This window comes from Oncorhynchus clarkii, chromosome 26 (assembly GCF_045791955.1).
Source record: "Oncorhynchus clarkii lewisi isolate Uvic-CL-2024 chromosome 26, UVic_Ocla_1.0, whole genome shotgun sequence".
Taxonomy (NCBI): domain Eukaryota; kingdom Metazoa; phylum Chordata; class Actinopteri; order Salmoniformes; family Salmonidae; genus Oncorhynchus; species Oncorhynchus clarkii.
The window spans coordinates 12621072-12640258 of record NC_092172.1 but is presented as its reverse complement, the minus strand read 5'-3'; the positions used below and the strand labels follow the sequence as shown (position 1 = coordinate 12640258).

The following is a 19187-nucleotide window of genomic DNA, read 5'->3' as shown; positions in this document are numbered from 1 at the left end:
TGTCAAATAATAATAATCACAGTGGTTGTCGAGGATGCAACAGGTCAGCACCTCGGGAGTAAATGTCAGTTGGCTTTTCATAGCCGATCATTAAGAGTATCTCTGATAGCCGTAGTATATCAGTCCGTATACCACAGGCATGACAAAATATTTATTTGACTGCTCTAATTACATTGGTAACCAGTTTGTAATAGCAGTTAGGCACCTCTGGGGTTTGTGGTATATGGCCAGTATACCACGGTTAAGGGCTGTGTCCAGGCACTCTGCGTTGCATTGTGCTCAACAGCCCTTAGCCACTGTATATGATTGCTTAAATATAACTTGTACAATCTGTTCTGTGGAACAAGGAAATGCCATCATTCATTGACCCAGACCTGTTTCATTCAACCATTGCCATCTAGTGCCTCATCTGTGAATTTGAATAATTTAGCTCAAATAAAAAGACTGACATGTTGTAATTTATTTAATAACACTTTTCACATGGCCATCAATGTACCAAAGGGATATCCTTTATAAAAAACAGAATTCACAAGTGTGCTTCTTCAGAAGCAAATAAAGAAAAAAATAAACATTTAATATGATTAAAATGAAAAGGAATACAAACACCCAAACGTACATGTTTTAAAAGCGTTTGAGCTTGATAATTAATCTCAGTTAACAAAAAAAATCCTAAGGCTGATTTGGATTTCAAGTAACTAGAAACTTTATGATACAACGCCAACATGGAAGCAAGAACCAGCAAACAATGCATATTAAATTCAAGTACAATCTGGGGTTGTTAAGAGTCCATTAGAAAGCACTGCTGAATTGTGTAAAATCCATGTCAACAACCTGCCAGTGCAGAGCCAAGAGTGTGCCACCCTCCCCATGCTGAAGACGAGCATTGAAGACAATTCTCTAAAATGTTCCCACGTCTGCACAAATCAAACTGTAAATGTGCCCGAAACACACAAAAGGGGAAATAAAGTAAGAAAGTGTCTTCAGCCTACAGACCCAAGTGTGGAGAACCGGACACTTTCCAAGCAAAAAGGTTGAGAGGCTGACTGACTTCTCAATCCTCTCCTCCTCCGTACATGTCAGACAGCTTTTTGAAGCGCGGGCCCCACTGTTGAAGGAGGTCGTAGTCCTGGTCGTCTCCTGAGCTGGAGGAGTTGAGGGAGCTGAGGGAGCCGGCCTCAGAGCCACCTCCTTCATAGTCAAACACCAGGAGGGAGTCGTAGGGAGGAGCAGTGGGGTCGTTGTCAGCTGCCTTCAGGTTCTGGTCAACAGAAAGATTAAATTTAACCACCTTGGTGAATATACAGCACAAATTCTAAACAAGCATAAACTGACATTATCCATGTCAAATCCAGTTACTTGAATGACAAATCATCCCCAGAAGACATTGATATGATCTTAACTGTGCATTCCACTCACATTATTAATCAGTTCAAGACTTTACTCACATCATCAATGAAGTTGCCAATGTCGGCTGGGTTGGCGGGTCGTGGGCGATACTCTGGCCGGGCCATGGTTGGAGCGATGTCATTACGGAAAACATCAGGACGGTTATCCAGACCTCTGTGCAGAACACTCAAGTCGAAATCCTGAAGGTGGAAAGATGTACAGACACGCATTATATTACAAGATCATGCTGTATATAGATTTTCCTACTGTATTATTGATGGTGTGTTTATTTATTCCATGTGTAACTCTGTGTTGTATGTCAAACTGCTTTGCTTTATCTTGGCCAAGTCGCAGTTGCAAATGAGAACTCTCAACTAGCCTACCTGGTTAAATCAATCAGAAGACACAGAACCATAAACCTTAGATGTGTTATTGCATATCCCAATAATAAATTGACACTTGGGAGATGGGAGAGTCTAGTGGGCTTGTTCTGAGCTAGGCTGCAGTCCAAACACTTAAGACACACACCCTAACCCCTCAGCTCTCAAATTAAGTGGACACTTCTGATGACATCTGACAAGTGTACACCTGCAGGGCAAGGGTGGAAGGAATGATTATTAAAAATGGACCACCCTTGATGACCAAATTCATCACTCGTTCATCCCGATGGTGTTTTTAGCCGCCGGTAGCTTTATATGCACTACAGTCAATGATGAGTCCATGTCTACTCATTAAATATATCATGATTAATATACACCTACTGTATGAAAGCTAGCACATTAATTAGATCACTAACATTAGGCTGCCTAGCTGGAACTGGAAAATGTTTTATTTCTACAATTTACAAAAGATAACCAAACCAAAAAACATTTGTTTGAGTCATCGTTTGCATTAGTAGCACAATTTCTAACTTATTTGCATTAGTTTTTACTTACTTACACTTGAGGTTGACTTCTCCATTGACGTTTAAGTGTTCGCCGACTTTTCTTAGCAGATGTACAATCGTCACAAATTGAATTATGGGGAGTTTCAGGCCCCGGAGAGAACACGACGGAGATTCCCCCAAGGGCATAAGGCCCTTAAGTAGGTAAAGTAAGGCCCTTAAGTAGTAAGGTAAGTGGACGAGGGTGTGTCTTATAAGTCTGAACCGCAGCTCTAGTCTGGTGTGCTCTTCCCTCACCTGGTCATCCTCGCCACCTCCCTCCTCGTCGTAGTAGTAGATGTTGTCCCTGACATCGTCCTCCTGCAGCAGAGGCTCCTTCTTCTCACCACCTCTCTTCCTCAGGAACATGAGCAGCAGAAGAGACAACACTGTGGAGCACAACAAACACACAGGGCCTTAATACACAATGAAGTGCAAGTGTGTTATCTACACATGTAGGCTTCAAGGACAGCAATGACCAAACACTTTAGTGCCGGGTTAAAAAAATGAACTTACATAGGAGTAGTAAAATGGCTCCTAGAATTCCCAGAATGCTAGAGAGGCCGAAGCCTGCTACAGCTTTATCGGTGCACTGGACATCAGCTCCTTTGCAGTCACACACAGAGGCCTGGATGGTGCTCTCCTGGTGCAGGCCCTGGATGTCAGACACTCTCAGGACAACCGTGTAATCTCCACTGTCCAACATAGTCTTCAGTGTCAGGATAATGCCCGTTTCTGAAATGGAAAACGTTAACATTTAACATCAAACAACGCAATTGTTTTAAAGGGGGGGGGGGGGGGTAGTACAGTAGTTCTGGGAAAAATCAACGCATACTTGTGTCATTCATTCTGGCAGTCCAGTTCGAAAGGGACGACCCCTGAAGCTGTACTGTGTATGGAGCAGCGAAGCCTGCTCCGTCTTTATCAGTGATTGACAGCAGCTGTGGGGAGGACTCCTTGTTGCAGACCTTAATCATCCTCTCGTCGATGGTTGGAGGGTTGTCATTCACATCCTCCAGCTCTATGATAAGGGTGCCAGTGCCAGTTGCTGGGATTTCATCTGCAAATCCAAATTAGAGCACTGTCACTCAAAAAGTCAAGTTTAGGTTGTGGTCATCTTCTAAACTTGAAATATTATTAACAGTTAATATTAGAGAAAGGGCTAATTGAAATACCGTTGTCAGTGCCCAGAACAACAACAGAGTATTTGTTGTCTTGGACAAAAGTGGATTCTCTGTCCATGGGGCTCTTGACTTTGATCAGCCCAGTGTCTTTGTTGATACTGAGCCATCCAGCAAGATCATTGCGTATCTTGTATCTGTTTAGTAAATGTACAAAAATGTATATATGCATTGCTTACAACCTGTTGAGTTGTCAAAAAATTATCCTCTTCAAATCTTACAAAAAAATATAATAAATTGTAAATTAAGTTCTAATCTTACGTGACTTTCTGATTCCTTGCAGTGTCTGGGTCTGTGGCGGCGTACAGAACCAGGTCACTGTCAACCGGGAGGTCCTCAGGTTTTTTGATCATCTTCTCCACTGGACTGAAGACCGGAGCTTCATTCACATCCTCCACATTCACTATAACAGTAGCAGTGGAGGTGGGCAGGGGGACGGCAAATGGGACTTCATTCGCCACAGTGACCAGCAGAGTGTACTTGTTGTTCTTCTCAAAGTCAAGCGGCTGTGATGAAAGAACAGAAAAGCCCATCAGAATAGGAATCCTTCAGATATTATAGAATCAGGATAATGGTGTTTATATCTACAAGCATACACTCCCCTACATATTTATTTGGACAGTGTAGGCCGAACTTAATTTGGCTCTATACTCCAGCATTTTAGATAAGATGTTTCATATGAAGCAACAGGTATTTGCATAAATATCAATTTATAAATAAAAAACACTTTATGCATCTAGTCACCCCCATTTGAAAGAGTCATAGGTATTTGGACAAATTCACAGTGTATTAAAAGTAGTCAAGTTTAGTATTTGGTTTCATATTCCTAGCACGCAATGACTACATCAAGGTTGCGGCTACAAACTTCCTGGACGCATTTTCAATTTGTTTTCAGATGGTTGTGCCCAATAGAAATGAATGGTAAATAAGAATCACTTACTGGAAATAAGAATACATTTCTGAAGCATTTTTACATTGATGTGGATGCTACCATGATTATGGATAATCCTGAATGAATCGTGAATAATGAGTAGTGAGAAAGATCATACCCTCAAAACATGCCAACCTCTCACCATTACCAATAAACATTTTTTGGGGGTATGATACTTATCCCTGAAACTCACTCATCGTGATTCAAGAGTCATTCATGATTATCCATAATAAATGGTGGCATCCACATGAATGTAGGTGTTTAGAAACATTCTTATTTACAATAAAAGAGACTCCAAAATGACAATACATTATTTACCGACGCATTTTTGTGTTTGCAAACATTGCTGCACGAGAGCGATACGCACATGTTGCTTGTAGTGTACATGTAGACCTTAAATCATCCTCTCGTCGATGGTTGGAGGGTTGTGCATTTCACACTACTTTTGTATTATAATTGGATTTTAAGCCTCTCATGAATGTGCTGCTTAATATAATGTTTCTGTCATTAGTGAATTTGTCCAAATACTTAAGACACCTTCAAAATAGGGGGACTAGAAACAAAGTACTTTAATTTCTAAATTGTATTTTAAAAAATAAAAAAAATATATGTATTTAACTAGGCAAGACAGTTAAGCACAAATTCTTATTTACCATGATGGCCTACCAAAGGCAAAAGGCCTCTTGCGGGGGCGATATGTATGAAAATACTCTCTCAAAAAAAGGTGATAGTGTACTGTCGCCTCATATGAAACATTGAATCTCAAATAAAAAAAATGTATAGAGCCAAATTAAATTTCAGCTTCACTGTCCAAATAAATTACTAAGGGGAGTGCAAATTGCTTCCTACAGGATACCATTCTAGAGTAGAAGCTAAAAAGCTAGTGACAGGCTGCTTCTGCTACACCTCCAAAGTAGCAGCTCAAATACATCTAAAGGAGAGGATTTCAACATACCTTCGCTGTCGTGATGATGCCTTCCAACTTGCTAGGGCCTGTGCTCACATTGAAAAGGCCTTGAGGGTCCCCGTCAACTATCTTGAAGGTGGTGGCCCAGGCAGAGGAGTGAGGATCATCCCCATCAGTCACTGGCATTTTCACCACCAAGGCATCCACTTTATTCTCTGGGACTGACACGGTGTACTGCAAAGGAGAGAAGCATGATTATAAGGCAACAAAGGGCAATTCCATTATGCGTTAACACGGTTTTAAGGCTTCAATTTGAAATGTTGTCTTCACAAATGTGCTTACCGAAGGCGTCACAAACTGTGGCGCATTGTCATTGCTGTCCGTTACTGTAATGATGGCTTTGCCAAAGCTGGTAAGGCCATTTCCCTCCATATCGGCAGCTTGGATTTGCAAAGTATACTTAAGAATATTCTGAAACAAATTAAGTAGTAAACTAAATCATAAACGTAATGCATGTAGAATGTACACAATGAATAAATGATCAACAAGACTACCGATTTGAAAAGAGACCAACCTCTCTGTCCAACCCAGGTGCATTAACCCGAATCATTCCGGTCACAGGGTTGATGACAAACATGTTGGGGCTTGGTAGTGGAGGCTCCTGACTGAGAATGGTATATCTGACATCAGAATTGGCAGAGCCCTCCTCATCAGCATCAGTGGCCGTTACTTGCATGACCTCATCACCTGAACAGAGTGAAGAAAAAAATCGGAATCGTCCTATCATAATTCTCCTTAAAAAAAACATGGTTAAGCATCGTAAATACTGAGTGTGTGTGAACATACCTGGTTTTGATGCTTCAGGAACTGTTCCCATAAATGGATCTTGGGTAAATGCAGGTTTGTTGTCATTCATATCGATGACTTTCACAATGATCTCCATGGGTGCCTCAGCCTTACCTGCACCCACTGCAACAGCATGGGCTAGGAGCTACAGAGAGGAGTAACACAGTTTTAAAACTACATATAAATCAGTTTTCAATTAAGTCAAGGGAAGAAAATTAGGATACACAAACCGCACAATGTATTGGTCTTTTCTCTCCCTGTCCAAAGGCTCGGTCACATAGAGAAACCCCGAGTTTTTGTCCACAGTGAAGAGTCCCACAGGAGGTTGGTCAGCCCCAGGACCAGTGATGCTGTACAGGATCTTCACCTCTTTATCATTGTTGGACCTGATCTGGTTTACAAGGATGATAATGTTCACGTCAATTACAAAATGTCCAACACTGATATTGGAGTAATGTAAGAACAATCCTTAAACTACAAGACACTTACCTGCACCATATTCTTGGGGAACGGGCCTCGGTCATTCTCTGGGAAGTTGATGGGAGGAATGACCCAGTCCCTCTTCCTTCTTTTCAGACCTCCTGAAGACTTGGGGAAGTTCAGAACAGGTAGAGACAGACTTGACCCGGGCTGTGGAATTTAAACAAAAACCATGAAATATCAAGTCTACAGTTTACAGGCACTAAAATAAAACTAATATTTTTTTACAAAAACTGCCAGCAAATGTCATCAATTGACCCGAAAAAAAAAAAAATCAGTTTCAATGCCCATCTATCCACTAGAGGACAGCATAGTCAATGTTAATTTGACCAGTCATATACCTGGGGCTGGGTGGTCATCTCATGGTGATGGTGGTGGCCGTGTCTGGCCTCATGCAGCACTCTGACTGGAACCGTGATCTTCTTTCCCATGGACTGGGTAGAGACATAGAACTCCTTATGTCCATTATGCAGAGTCACCCCCCTCTTCAGTTTCAGCGTCCCGTCGCCATCTACTTTGAAGCGTGAATCCTCGGAGTGAAAGAGAAAACTGGTGCGGCTGGTACAGTCATCAAAAACCACTGAAAAGGTGGTCAGAAGATATCATATTAAAAATATCACAACCATAATTCGTATGTGGGCCTAAAAAGTAACAATTCAACAATAGGAGCATATTTAAAGCACTGTTGCTTTAATCTCAAATTCATAACAGAAGAGCCCTATTCCATCAGTACTTTCTAGATACATTTACTGAGTGAGTCTGGTGGCAGTTTATGAATGGAATACTGTTCATAGTAACAAAGCAGTAAATGGCCTTCTAAAAAAACCAAGCTAGGCCTAAATCACCTCACGAGCACAATTCTGATCTGCTGCAAAGACATTGTACAAATAATAAGCCCTGCATAATGTAAAAATCTCTAACATGTCTGACTTGCAAAGGAGTAAATTGACCGATATCCTCATGTAACTAACATTACATGTATAACTAGTACTGTGCAACTTAGAACAATATACAATGTACCAGGTAGAGATGAAGCTGTCATTGTATACAAGTGGTCTACCATAATCATCCTGTGTGGACAGAGAAAGAGCAGAGTTGACAGGCCCTGGGTTAAGACTCAAGGACAGGTGGGCAGCAGCCCCTGGTTTCACATTACTACTTCTAAACATCCTGAGGCATAGACCTAGCTCTAGAAAAGAGGTCTGAGTCACTCAGGTGTGAGTGGCTCATTATGCCCCTATTATGTTAACAAAATAGTATTTAAGGACCTACAATTCTGTTTTTCCCTTCACATCTTTCTGTAGTTTTCATTTAGGCCTAGACTGCCCATAAAACATATATGTTTAGAACCCTAATGAACTAGCTAGATGTTATGCAGAAACTCTAATTACACAAAAACAAGAAAGGTGGGGTTGAGAAGTAAAACTGAATTGTAGTATGCCCCAGTACACACACTTCTGCTTATCCTGTTGATAGTTAGGTACTAGAGAATCAGGTAGGTAGAGGTACAGCAACTACCACTCTTTAGGCCAGAAGGCAGTTGTCAACAGTCTTGAACAAATGAAAGAAAGCTGTAGGTGGTAACGTGCAGAGCAATAAATAATCAGGCCACCTATCACAAAAACATTTGTTTTACAACTGGCTGTCTCGTCATTGTTGGTAAATCAGGCCTAACACTGTTGTCGTCTGCAAACTCGATTCTGCTGTTGGAGACGTGTGGCCACAGTCATGGGTGAACAGGAAGTACAGGAGGGGGCTAAGTGGAGATTATCATGACTCAACGCTCCAGTCGCATTTCTAGTGCATACGGATGACATGTCTTTTTTTCCCCCTGCCAATTTGATAAACCATTCTAAATTAAAACTAAATTGTACATATTAGTAAAGACAATATTAAATTGAGAAGAGTGATGGGTGAAATATGATCACTTGAGAGAACGTGTGTGCAGCCTGAGAAGCTATTTTTTGCAACCTTTTCAAATAATGAATAGCCTATAGTCGCATCAGGGGTCACTTTAGATTTCAGAAACTTGCATTTTCAAAACAAAAACTGTTTATCCATTTTACCTGCGTTTTATATTGAAAGTCATGTTTTTTGCTCCAATAGACTGAGCATGGGGCGTGCAACTATAGTTTTCATTCAAAAGTGTCACGAGACAGAAAATTGCTTCATTTTGAACAGATGACAGAAGTGCAACACTATTTGGCTAGCAGCCATATACAGTGGGGCAAAAAAGTATTTAGTCAGCCACCAATTGTGCAAGTTCTCCCACTTAAAAAGATGAGGCCTGTAATTTATCATAGGTACACTTCAACTACGACAGACAAAATAAGAAAATCCAGAAAAATCACAGTAGGATTTTTAATGAATTTATTTGCAAATTATGGTGGAAAATAAGTATTTGATCAATAACAAAAGTTTCTCAATACTTTGTTATACACCCTTTGTTGGCAATGACAGAGGTCAAATGTTTTCTGTAAGTCTTCACAAGGTTCACACACTGTTGCTGGTATTTTGGCCCATTCCTCCATGCAGATCTCCTCTAGAGCAGTGCTGTTTTGGGGCTGTTGCTGGGCAACATGGACTTTCAACTCCCTCCAAAAGAGGTTCTATGGCGTTGAGATCTGGAGACTGGCTAGGCCACTCCAGGACCTTGAAATGCTTCTTAAGAAGCCACTCCTTCGTTGCCCGGGCGGTGTGTTTGGGATCATTGTCATGCTGAAAGACCCAGCCACGTTTCATCTTCAATGCCCTTGCTGATGGAAGGAGGTTTTCACTCAAAATCTCACGATACATGGCCCCATTCACTCTTTCCTTTACACGGATCAGTCGTCCTGGTCCCTTTGCAGAAAAACAGCCCCAAAACATGATGTTTCCACCCCCATGCTTCAAGGTAGGTTTGGTGTTCTTTGGATGCAACTCAGCATTCTTTGTCCTCCAAACACGACGAGTTGAGTTTTTACCAAAAAGTTTTATTTTGATTTCATCTGACCATATGACATTCTCTCAATCTTCTTCTGGATCATCCAAATGCTCTCTAGCAAACTTCAGACAGGCCTGGACATGTACTGGCTTAAGCAGGGGGACACGTCTGGCACTGCAGGATTTGAGTCCCTGGCGGCGTAGTATGTTACTGATGGTAGGCTTTGTTACTTTGGTCCCAGCTCTCTGCCGGTCATTCACTAGGTTCTCCCGTGTGGTTCTGGGATTTTTGCTCACCGTTCTTGTGATCATTTTGACCCCACGGGGTGAGATCTTGCGTGGAGCCCCAGATCGAGGGAGATTATCAGTGGTTTTGTATGTCTTCCATTTCCTAATAATTGCTCCCACAGTCGATTTCTTCAAACCAAGCTGCTTACCGATCGCAGATTCAGTATTCCCAGCCTGGTGCAGGTCTACAATTTTGTTTCTGGTGTCCTTTGACAGCTCTTTGGTCTTGGCCATAGTGGAGTTTGAGTGTGACTGTTTGAGGTTGTGGACAGGTGTCTTTTATACTGATAACAATTTCAAACAGGTGCCATTAATACAGGTAACGAGTGGAGGACAGAGGAGCCTCTTAAATAAGAAGTTACAGGTCTGTGAGAGCCAGAAATCTTGCTTGTTTGTAGGTGACCAAATACTTATTTTCCGCCATAATTTGCAAATAAATTCATTAAAAATCCTACAATGTAATTTTCATAGTTGAAGTGTACCTATGATGAAAATTACAGGCCTCATCTATTTAAGTGGGAGAACTTGCACAATTGGTGGCTGACTAAATACTTTTTTGCCCCACTAAGTAAATAAGCTTACAATGAAGAAGCAAGGACTTTTTGGCAAAAACGATGCACTGCCATCATATATTTCAAATGCATCACAGAAAGAATGCAGCCAGCTACATTTCTTAATGTTTTGCTTGAAATTAATCTTGCATTTTACCAGAGAAAAGTATGTTTCACTGAGAAAAGTAGCTACACAGGCGGACCCCATTTTCCTCCAAAACAGCCTGAATTGTTTGGGGCATTCTACAAGGTGTCGGAAACATTCCACAGGGATGTTGGTCCATACTGACGCAATGGCATCACACAGGTGCTGCAGATTGGACGGAAGTATATTCATGCTGCCAACAGCCCGTTCCATCTCATCCCAAAGATGTTCTATTGGGTTGAGGTCTGGGGACTGTGCAGGCCACGCAAGTAAACTGAACTCTGTCATGTTCCATGGTTGTGGCCCGCCTGTTAGTTTGCACCGTTCTTGACAATCTCTTTCGACCCCTCTCATCAACGAACTGTTTGACCCACAGGACTGCAGCTGACTGATGTTTTTCGCACTAATCTCGTAAACACGTGTGTGAAAAGCCCAGGAGGGTGGCCGCTTCTGAGATACGGCGTACCTGGCACCGACAATCCTACCATGCTCAGTCGCTTAGGTTACTAGTTTTGCCCTTTCTAACGTCCAATCGAACAGTAACTGAATGCCTCAATGCCCGTATATGCCTGCTTTATATAGCAAGCCACGGCCCCATGACTGTCTGTAGCAGGTGAGTGTATTCGGGACATGGGACTTAAGCATATATTCTCCGCTAAATGAACTAGCCTACAGCCTATAATGGCATGGCGCATAGTCAGATAACGTTACCGTAGGCTGACTTATTCTGTTCTTCTGAAATACATTTTCTTCATAATGCCTAAAATAAAATCATGGATTTATTGTGATGTGTATTAAATAGATTTATTACACTTTAAAAATGTATATGTTCCAAAGTCGCTAGGGATGTTAACGGCTACTGTTATTGTTAGTCACTTGAAATAAATTTGACTGGTCATGCTTAACTTGTATAATTTAGAGGAATTATACTGAACAAAAATATTAAAAGCAACGGCTAAAGTATTGGTTTCATGAGCTGAAATAAGAGTCCAGAAATTTTACATAGACACAAAAAGCTAATTTCCCTCAAATTCCACACACATTTGTTTACATCCCTGTTAGTGGACCTGAAAGGTGTGGCATATCAAAAAGTGGATTAATCAGCATGATCATTACACAGGTGCACCTTGTGCTGGGGACAATAGAAGTACACTAAAATGTGACGTTGTGTAACAACCCAATGCCACAGATGTCTCAAGTTGAGAGTGTGCAATTGGCATGCTGACTGGAAGAATGTACACCTGAGCTGTTGGCAGTGAATTGAACATTAATTTCTTGACCATAAGCCACCTCCAATATAATTTTAGAGAATTTGGCAGTACGACTAACTTGCTTCACAACCACAGACCACGTGTAACCATGCCAGCCCATGACCGCCACATCCGGCTTCTTCATCTGCGGGATCGTCTTGAGACCAGCCACCAGGATAGTTGACGAAACTGTGGGTTTGCACAACTGAAGAATTTCTGCACAAACTGTCAGAAACCATCTCAGAAAAGCTCATCTAGCCTTCAAAGTAGCACAGTGGTCTAAGGCACTGCGTAGTAGTTGCTAGCTATGCCACTAGAGATCCTGGTTCGAGTCCAGGCTCTGTTGCAGCCGGCCACAACCGGGAGACCCATGAGGCAGCACACAATTGGCCCAGCGTCACCCGGGTTAGGGGAGGGTTTGGCCAGCAGGGATGTCCTTGTTCAATCGCGCACTAGTGACTCCTGTGGTAGGCTGTGTGCACGCTGACACGGTCGCCAGGTGTATGGCGTTTCCTCCGACACATTGGTGCGGCTGATTCCTGGGTTAAGTGGGCACTGTATCAAGAAGCAGTCCGGCTAGGTTGGGTTGTGTTTCCGAGGACGCACAGCTCTAGACAATCGCCTCCCCCGAATCCGTACGGGAATTGCAGCAATGAGACAAGACTAACTACCAATTGGATACCACAAAATTGGGGAAAAAAAAGGAGGGGAGAATTTTTTTTTTATACAAAAAATCAATTAAGTACACATTTTTTTGGGGTAATTATTTAGAGAAAGTAAAAAATAAATACAAATTCAAAAAGAGAAGCGCATCTGTGTGCTCATGGCCCTCACTGGGGTCTTGACCTGACTGCAGTTCGCATTGTAACAGACTTTAGTGTACAAATGCTCACCTTCGATGGCCACTGTCATGCTGGAGAATTGTTCTCTTCACGGATGTATCCCGATTTCAACTGTACCAGGCCGTGTGTATGGCATCATGTGGACAAGCAGTTCTGTTCAACATTGTGAACAGAGTGCCCCATGGTGGCGGTGGGGTTATGTATGGGCAGGCATAAGCTACAGACAACACACACAATTGCATTTTATCGATGGAAATTTGAAGGCACAGAGATACTGTGACAAGATCCTGAAGCCCATTGTCGTGTCATTCATCCGCCGCCATCACCTCATGTTTCAGCATGATAACGCACGACCCCATGTCCCAAGGATCTGTACACAATTCCTGAAAGCTGAAAATGTCCCAGTTCTTCGATGGCCAACATATTCAGACATGTCACCCATTGAACATGTATGGGATGCTCTGGGTCGAGGTGTCCGACAGCTTGTTCCAGTTCCCGCCAATATCGCACAGCCATTGAAGAAGAGTGGGACAACATTCCAAAGGCCACAATCAACAGCCGGATCATCTCTATGTGAAGGAGATGTCACGCGCTGCATGACACAAATGGTCACACTAGATACTGACTGGTTTTCTGATCCACGCCCCTACCTTCTTAGGTATCTGTGACCAGATGCATATCTGAGATCCATAGATTAAGGACAATTTTTTAATTTAACTAGGCGAGTCAGTTAAAAACAAATTCTTATTTACAATGAAGGCCTACCCCGGGCAAAACCCTAATCCAGACGATTCTGGGTCAATTGTGCGCTTCCCAATGGGACTCCCGGTTGTGATACAGCCTGGAATCAAACCAGGGTCTATAGTGACTCCTCTAGCACTGAGTTGCAGTGCCTTAAACCGCTGTGCCACTCGGGAGCCCCTAATGAATTTATTTATTTTCACTGATTTCCTAATAGGAACTGTAAAATCTTTGAAATTGTTACATGTTGCATTTCTATTCTGTTCAGTGTAAATTGTTGCTGATGTTTCTATTTCATTAGTCGTCATGCATCTTATTTATCACACATGCACAGCATAGAGCCTAGTTTGAGGAAATATCACCTGTCAGACAGCAATACAGCTGGATGCTGCTAGAGTCACTGCGCAACAATTATAAATGCAATTGTGTGATAAAAACATGGTTTTGGTGGCCACGATTAATAAGAGGATCCCAGCTTTCTATTGCCTTTGCTGCCGAGGGTATAGAAAAGGTAGGCAGGCTATCACGTCTCAACCACTTTGCAATATGAGCTGGAGGCTGTAGGCCTATGCATTTTAATACTGATGTTTGAAACCCGAACATTTTACTGCATATTATGGGGCATGTCTTACCTTACTTCAAAGCAGCCTCGCCAAAATTCCACCTTAGAAACGTGGAGGCAATTATTTTATATAGACTTCCTCATATGCCATTGAAACCAGCATTTCTCTCCTGTTTTATTGGTTTTCATAAACTTTCTTTCATTGTCGAGAAGCCAAAAGGCACAATCTTAGTTATTTTTAGCGAACTCATCCTAGTTGTTGCATCTTTAGAATCCCACTTTAAGTTCATCAGAGATGATCATCTCGGTCCCATATGGAACCACACTGTTAAGAACTAAGTTAATAACAGCACTTAGTTGCATGAAAATATCCGCCTGACAATTTCATGATCCCCACAGGCCTAGCTATACCCGCATAATATTGCCCAACAATAGCAAGACACTGACGTCAATCTTATGGGTTAGGAGTGAAACTAGAATGGATTCCTGACCTTGCCACAACATGTAGATGAAAGTACCAAACTTTCTGTATCATAAGAGACAAGTGTAGATTATACTGAGAGTCTGTAGAGGTCTTCCCGTAACATATCCCAAAGTGAGGAATAGTTGTAAAGCAATGACTAAGACTACCTCCTTATTACTGTAATATTGGGTACTAATCATGGAACATGATCATGGAAAAAAAGTTGCTACACAAAGGGATTTCTCATTTCCTATTGATATTACAAATGAATAGCGCATATGCTGTCCGTTGACGTGAATGACAATCAATGTCAGAAGTCACTCAGAGGAATCTAGGCCAGCCTAATGGTTGTTCCAGGAAGTCTAACCAGTTTTACTCTACTGATCAGATCAGAACTTGTGCCTACACGCCCAGTTAAACTACCAGAGATGTAGCATGTCTCATCAGTTAGTTCACCCTGTCTAGTGAACCGTTTTACAAAAACAGCCTTCAATTAGGTCACAGCTTGATGAAAACATAATTAAAAGCCATAATGCAAATCTAGTCTACTAAATTGGTCACAATTGAGAGCTACACATTGTTTTCTTAGCAAAGCAAAGGTGTGAAAAATCCCTCCATTAGTCCCAATGCTAGATAGCATTGTGGTGTGTTGTCTATCGTAAACAAACTAACACTGACAAAACAGGGGAAGGTCAGTGCCATGCCATATTTGCAAAGTAATGGTTTGTCTGTACAATGTAGAACGGTGGCAGTTTGATTAGGAATCAGGGGAGACAAACCCAAATCTTGAAACACAAAATACTTCCAATTGAACAATGGATAAACATTTATCAATGTGTACTGAAATATTCAAAGCAGAAACTAAAATGTAATCTGAAGTGACGACACCCATTTAAAAAATAATAATTGTTGGCCTTATGCAGCATTCAAAACTGCGACTCGGGGAAAAAAATACCGGTCAAATCACGACGCCATTGATCTTCAGGTCTGAGCTCTTGAAAGAGACCCGAGTTGGAATTCTTTGTTGGATGACAGTTCAAAATGTTTCTTTCAGTCGGAGCTCATTTTCCCCCCCGAGTTCCCAGTTGTTTTGAACGCGGCGTTATACATGTTCTGCTCAGTCATATGCTAAGAGCGTTTAAGCTACCATTAAGTTAGTTAGTTCTTACCTTTTCCTAGTCTCCGGCCACTTTGTAAGTGATTTCTTTCTACTTTGAAAATGTACATTTCTGAATTGAAACCCGGTAGACATTTTGACTCCTCCGACGACCCTGGATTGAAAGCCTTTACAAAAAGGAAAAAGCAAATAACTTCAGTTTTATTATTTATAAATCAACTACACAAGGTCATGAAATCAATATTCACCAGATTACCTTAGAAATGCTATTATACTATCATAATTACCACTCATTACTATTGTTGTTGACCTTCTACAAATACCACAGCACCCTACTGCGAAATGTTGCACAAGTATAAATAAATAAAAGCTAAGAATAATACAAAACAAATATCCGGGTGCGTTAACCTGGTAACGTTAATTAAATAATCTACCAACGCTGGCTAAAACAAATATACCCAACAAACCATGAAAAATTAATCAGTTAAATAAGACTAGTGACGCTAGGCTGAATCAGTATCTGTAAATTAGTGTTCCCAGGTAAATGGCGTAGCCTACATTGCATGTTACTTTCAGAGTAGAAACAACAAAAAATCTTACCTGGAGAAACAATGTTAATACCCCCAACTCCACGAACCAAAAGGCCCCCATTTGTTTTGAATAATTTCAGAATAGTCGTTCCACCAACAGTAAAAAAGTAATCAGTTTACGCGTAGATGGAGAAAAGTCTCTCTTGTTCAAATGTGTGCTTTCTTGATTGTCGGTTAAATTGGAGGAATGAGTTTCAGCAGGTAGTTTCTGGTGAGTGCCGTGTGCAGGCAGGTGACCTCGCCCATACACTCGCTCCAAGTATGGTCATGGAGGAGAACGGCTCCTTATACCCGCACCTATGAAACACAGGTAAATTGTCATAATCCAGAAACCTACAGCAGGGTCCTATGTGCCAAATTATTTCACAATAATTTGAGAATTCCGATCGAGAGGAGAAGCACTGAGGAAGAGTGGATTCAGGATCAAACATGGATGTCAGTCATTCCATTTCATGATCAAAATAGTTTCAAACCAAACACAGTCAGCAAGAGTTGTCTATATTTGTCAAAAGCTATAATTTGTCAAAATAAACTTTACATTTTAACAAATGACTGATAAATACATATATATTAATCATGGTAAAAAAACAAACATATAACCATTACTCCATTTAGCCTAGTCAAAATAAATGCTGTAGATATTCTTTACCATATGTTTCCTCAGCTTGTAGTAAAGTCTGTGTGTCAATGTGAGAGACCCTGTGCTATCCTACCACTACCACTTCTCTCAAAGGAAACATTAATTTTGCTAGTTTGACCACAGACTGCATGATCCCAAAGCCTGTCCAGTTGGGGAACGAGACACTTTATTAAAAACAACCCAATTTCATAAAACCATTATAGTACTTAAATACTATTTATGTTGAGCTCACTTTTACTCCTCAACGCTCATACTGCTGTAGTTTACATGGCTGCCCTACACAACTGAGCTAAACATAATCACAATGAGTAGCCTAAACATCTCCAGTCAGCATAACATATCAGTACAAAAATGATGTATTGTAGATGGGCTTTACTCCGCTACTTGAGGTTTTCTGTGGACCTGATTGGCTACAAATACAGGAAAAATTGCAGCAGGAAGTCCTCCATGCATCCTCTTTATCACATCTCCATCATCCTCACCCTAGACATGGTGGCAGATCAACATTACAGACCCTGCTTGCTTTGGATTCCCAGCAGCCTTGTGAAGCAATGGTTGAATGACGTGAGTTGACTCATAAGTCTATGGTGTCACCTTGTAGAACTAAATACGTCCTATAGACCTAGCCTTTGGTAGTAAGTAACCTATATAATAGCAATTCAATTATTAAGATATGGAGAGACTGGCCTGTTGGAGAAAATAAAAGTGCTTGAGGGTTCCAAAGGGAAGGGAAACTATGACATGCAAGATATTTCTTTATCCATTCAGTCAGTGACCTTACGAGTACAGATAATATTGTGGATCATGAGTTTCAAATGTAATCAGTTTGTGACCCACATCCAAACATCACTTCCTTCACTTTTAAGGCTTCTACTCATGATTCACAATATTGGTATACATTGCTAGCTAGCATAATCATAAACTCCAAATTGGTTTTAGCAGTCCCTCCCCTATTTATCCATGATTGCCAATGGCATAAGTATAGGCACAAAACCTATGCACAAAACTACTGACTGCAATTGAACTGATGCTGTTTTCAATGGCGCCGAAAGTTCAAATATCAAAGCCAAACTGGATGTTAACCTTCCTGAATAGTCTTCACTAAAACAACAACACTGTAAGTGATTTTCCATTTTATTCTCAATAAATGTTGAGTGATATCACAAAGAGTCAAACTACGAATGTCTGAGGCCGTTAAAAACGATGCATTTTGACATGAGAGCATGTTTTTCAAACGAGCTAACGTTAGCTAGCCACGATCTTTTGCATGCCATCGGTGAGTTGGTAATGTGCGCGGCATAATGATGCTAAATAGCCTACATAAAGCTGCAATCCAACAAGTTGATTGAGTGAATTGACGCTACCATTACATTTCCGACAACTGTTTTGAAAAGGTCAGAAGCATGCTGTAGTTGAGCTACTAGCTAGCTAACCTGTGGACCTGGCCCATTTGCCATGGGGCAACTAACGTTAGCTTGCTAACTACTAGCATTTACCCTGTAAAAAGTTACAATCAAGTCTGACAACAATGGATAATGTGGAAAAGATTGTTTTGGTTTGAAATTCACTTACCACTTGCTTGAATAATGTGCTCTACTATTCTTATTCTTATTAACTATTATACTAGCTATAATTCCTGAATAGATAACTGCAAAGCAAGACAGTAACGTTAGCAGCAGAATTTAGATTGGCGTGTGCGAATGTGATAAATTCGCGCTCTATATTAGAGCGCTTCAGATGATTAGTTAATGTATTTTGACATCTAAATATCTCTTACCCCATGTCGTTTTTTTGTGTTTCTATTTCCGCCATGTTTTGTAAGTCTCACTGACTAGACCTCGGTAGGTCCCATAATTCAATTGACAAGTAATGCATTGCTTTATACTTGCTTTATAAGTAATATTGAGCAGTTTGTGATGTTTCGGAATAGGAAATTATCCTCACACAAAGTGGTGTTAAAAGAGGAAATGACACCATATGAAATATAATCCAGTTGTCTCCACTCAAACCATTTGACAGTTATCAGAACCTCTATTTAGAAATCATCTGATGCTCACAGCTCCACAGTCACTTGACATGAAAGTAGGAAATGGTGAGAAGCAATTTTATGATCTTATCTTCTCTCTTCCAGTTCCCTTCTTTGTGTTGTATAGATCCACTGAATAAACAGCAGCTGGTATTGTATGATAAGTCAAATCGTGTCTGTGTTTTGTAAGTATGAACAGTGGTGGCCAATCAGAAATGACATGGTATGTAGTCCATATCTAACAGCTGACTTAATCACATGCCTCACTTCATGACCCAGCAGATAGATACTGTGGCGTATTGTTTGATGGAATATATTTTTAGGCTTTACATCCCATTTCTGACTCGGAACATCACAAATCATTTGAACTTCTTGCTCATAATGAATACATTAACAC

The 19187-nt window shown here is 41.0% G+C and overlaps 1 protein-coding gene across 1 annotated transcript; it reads right to left on the bottom strand.

Moving 5' to 3' along the window:
• Nucleotides 1-450: 450 nt before the first annotated feature.
• LOC139385097 (B-cadherin-like) lies at nt 451-16859 on the bottom strand. The gene is made up of 17 exons (XM_071130153.1): nt 16774-16859; nt 16135-16421; nt 15587-15701; nt 6995-7233; nt 6663-6803; nt 6409-6564; nt 6174-6318; nt 5902-6074; nt 5670-5798; nt 5376-5561; nt 3751-3995; nt 3484-3626; nt 3144-3368; nt 2825-3043; nt 2567-2697; nt 1446-1586; nt 451-1258 (listed from the first exon to the last, which is right to left on the bottom strand). The coding sequence occupies exons 2-17, from the start codon at nt 16183-16185 to the stop codon at nt 1052-1054; spliced, it is 2646 nt and encodes an 881-aa protein (XP_070986254.1). The 5' UTR covers nt 16186-16421; nt 16774-16859; the 3' UTR covers nt 451-1051.
• Between the last annotated feature and the right edge of the window lie 2328 nt (nt 16860-19187).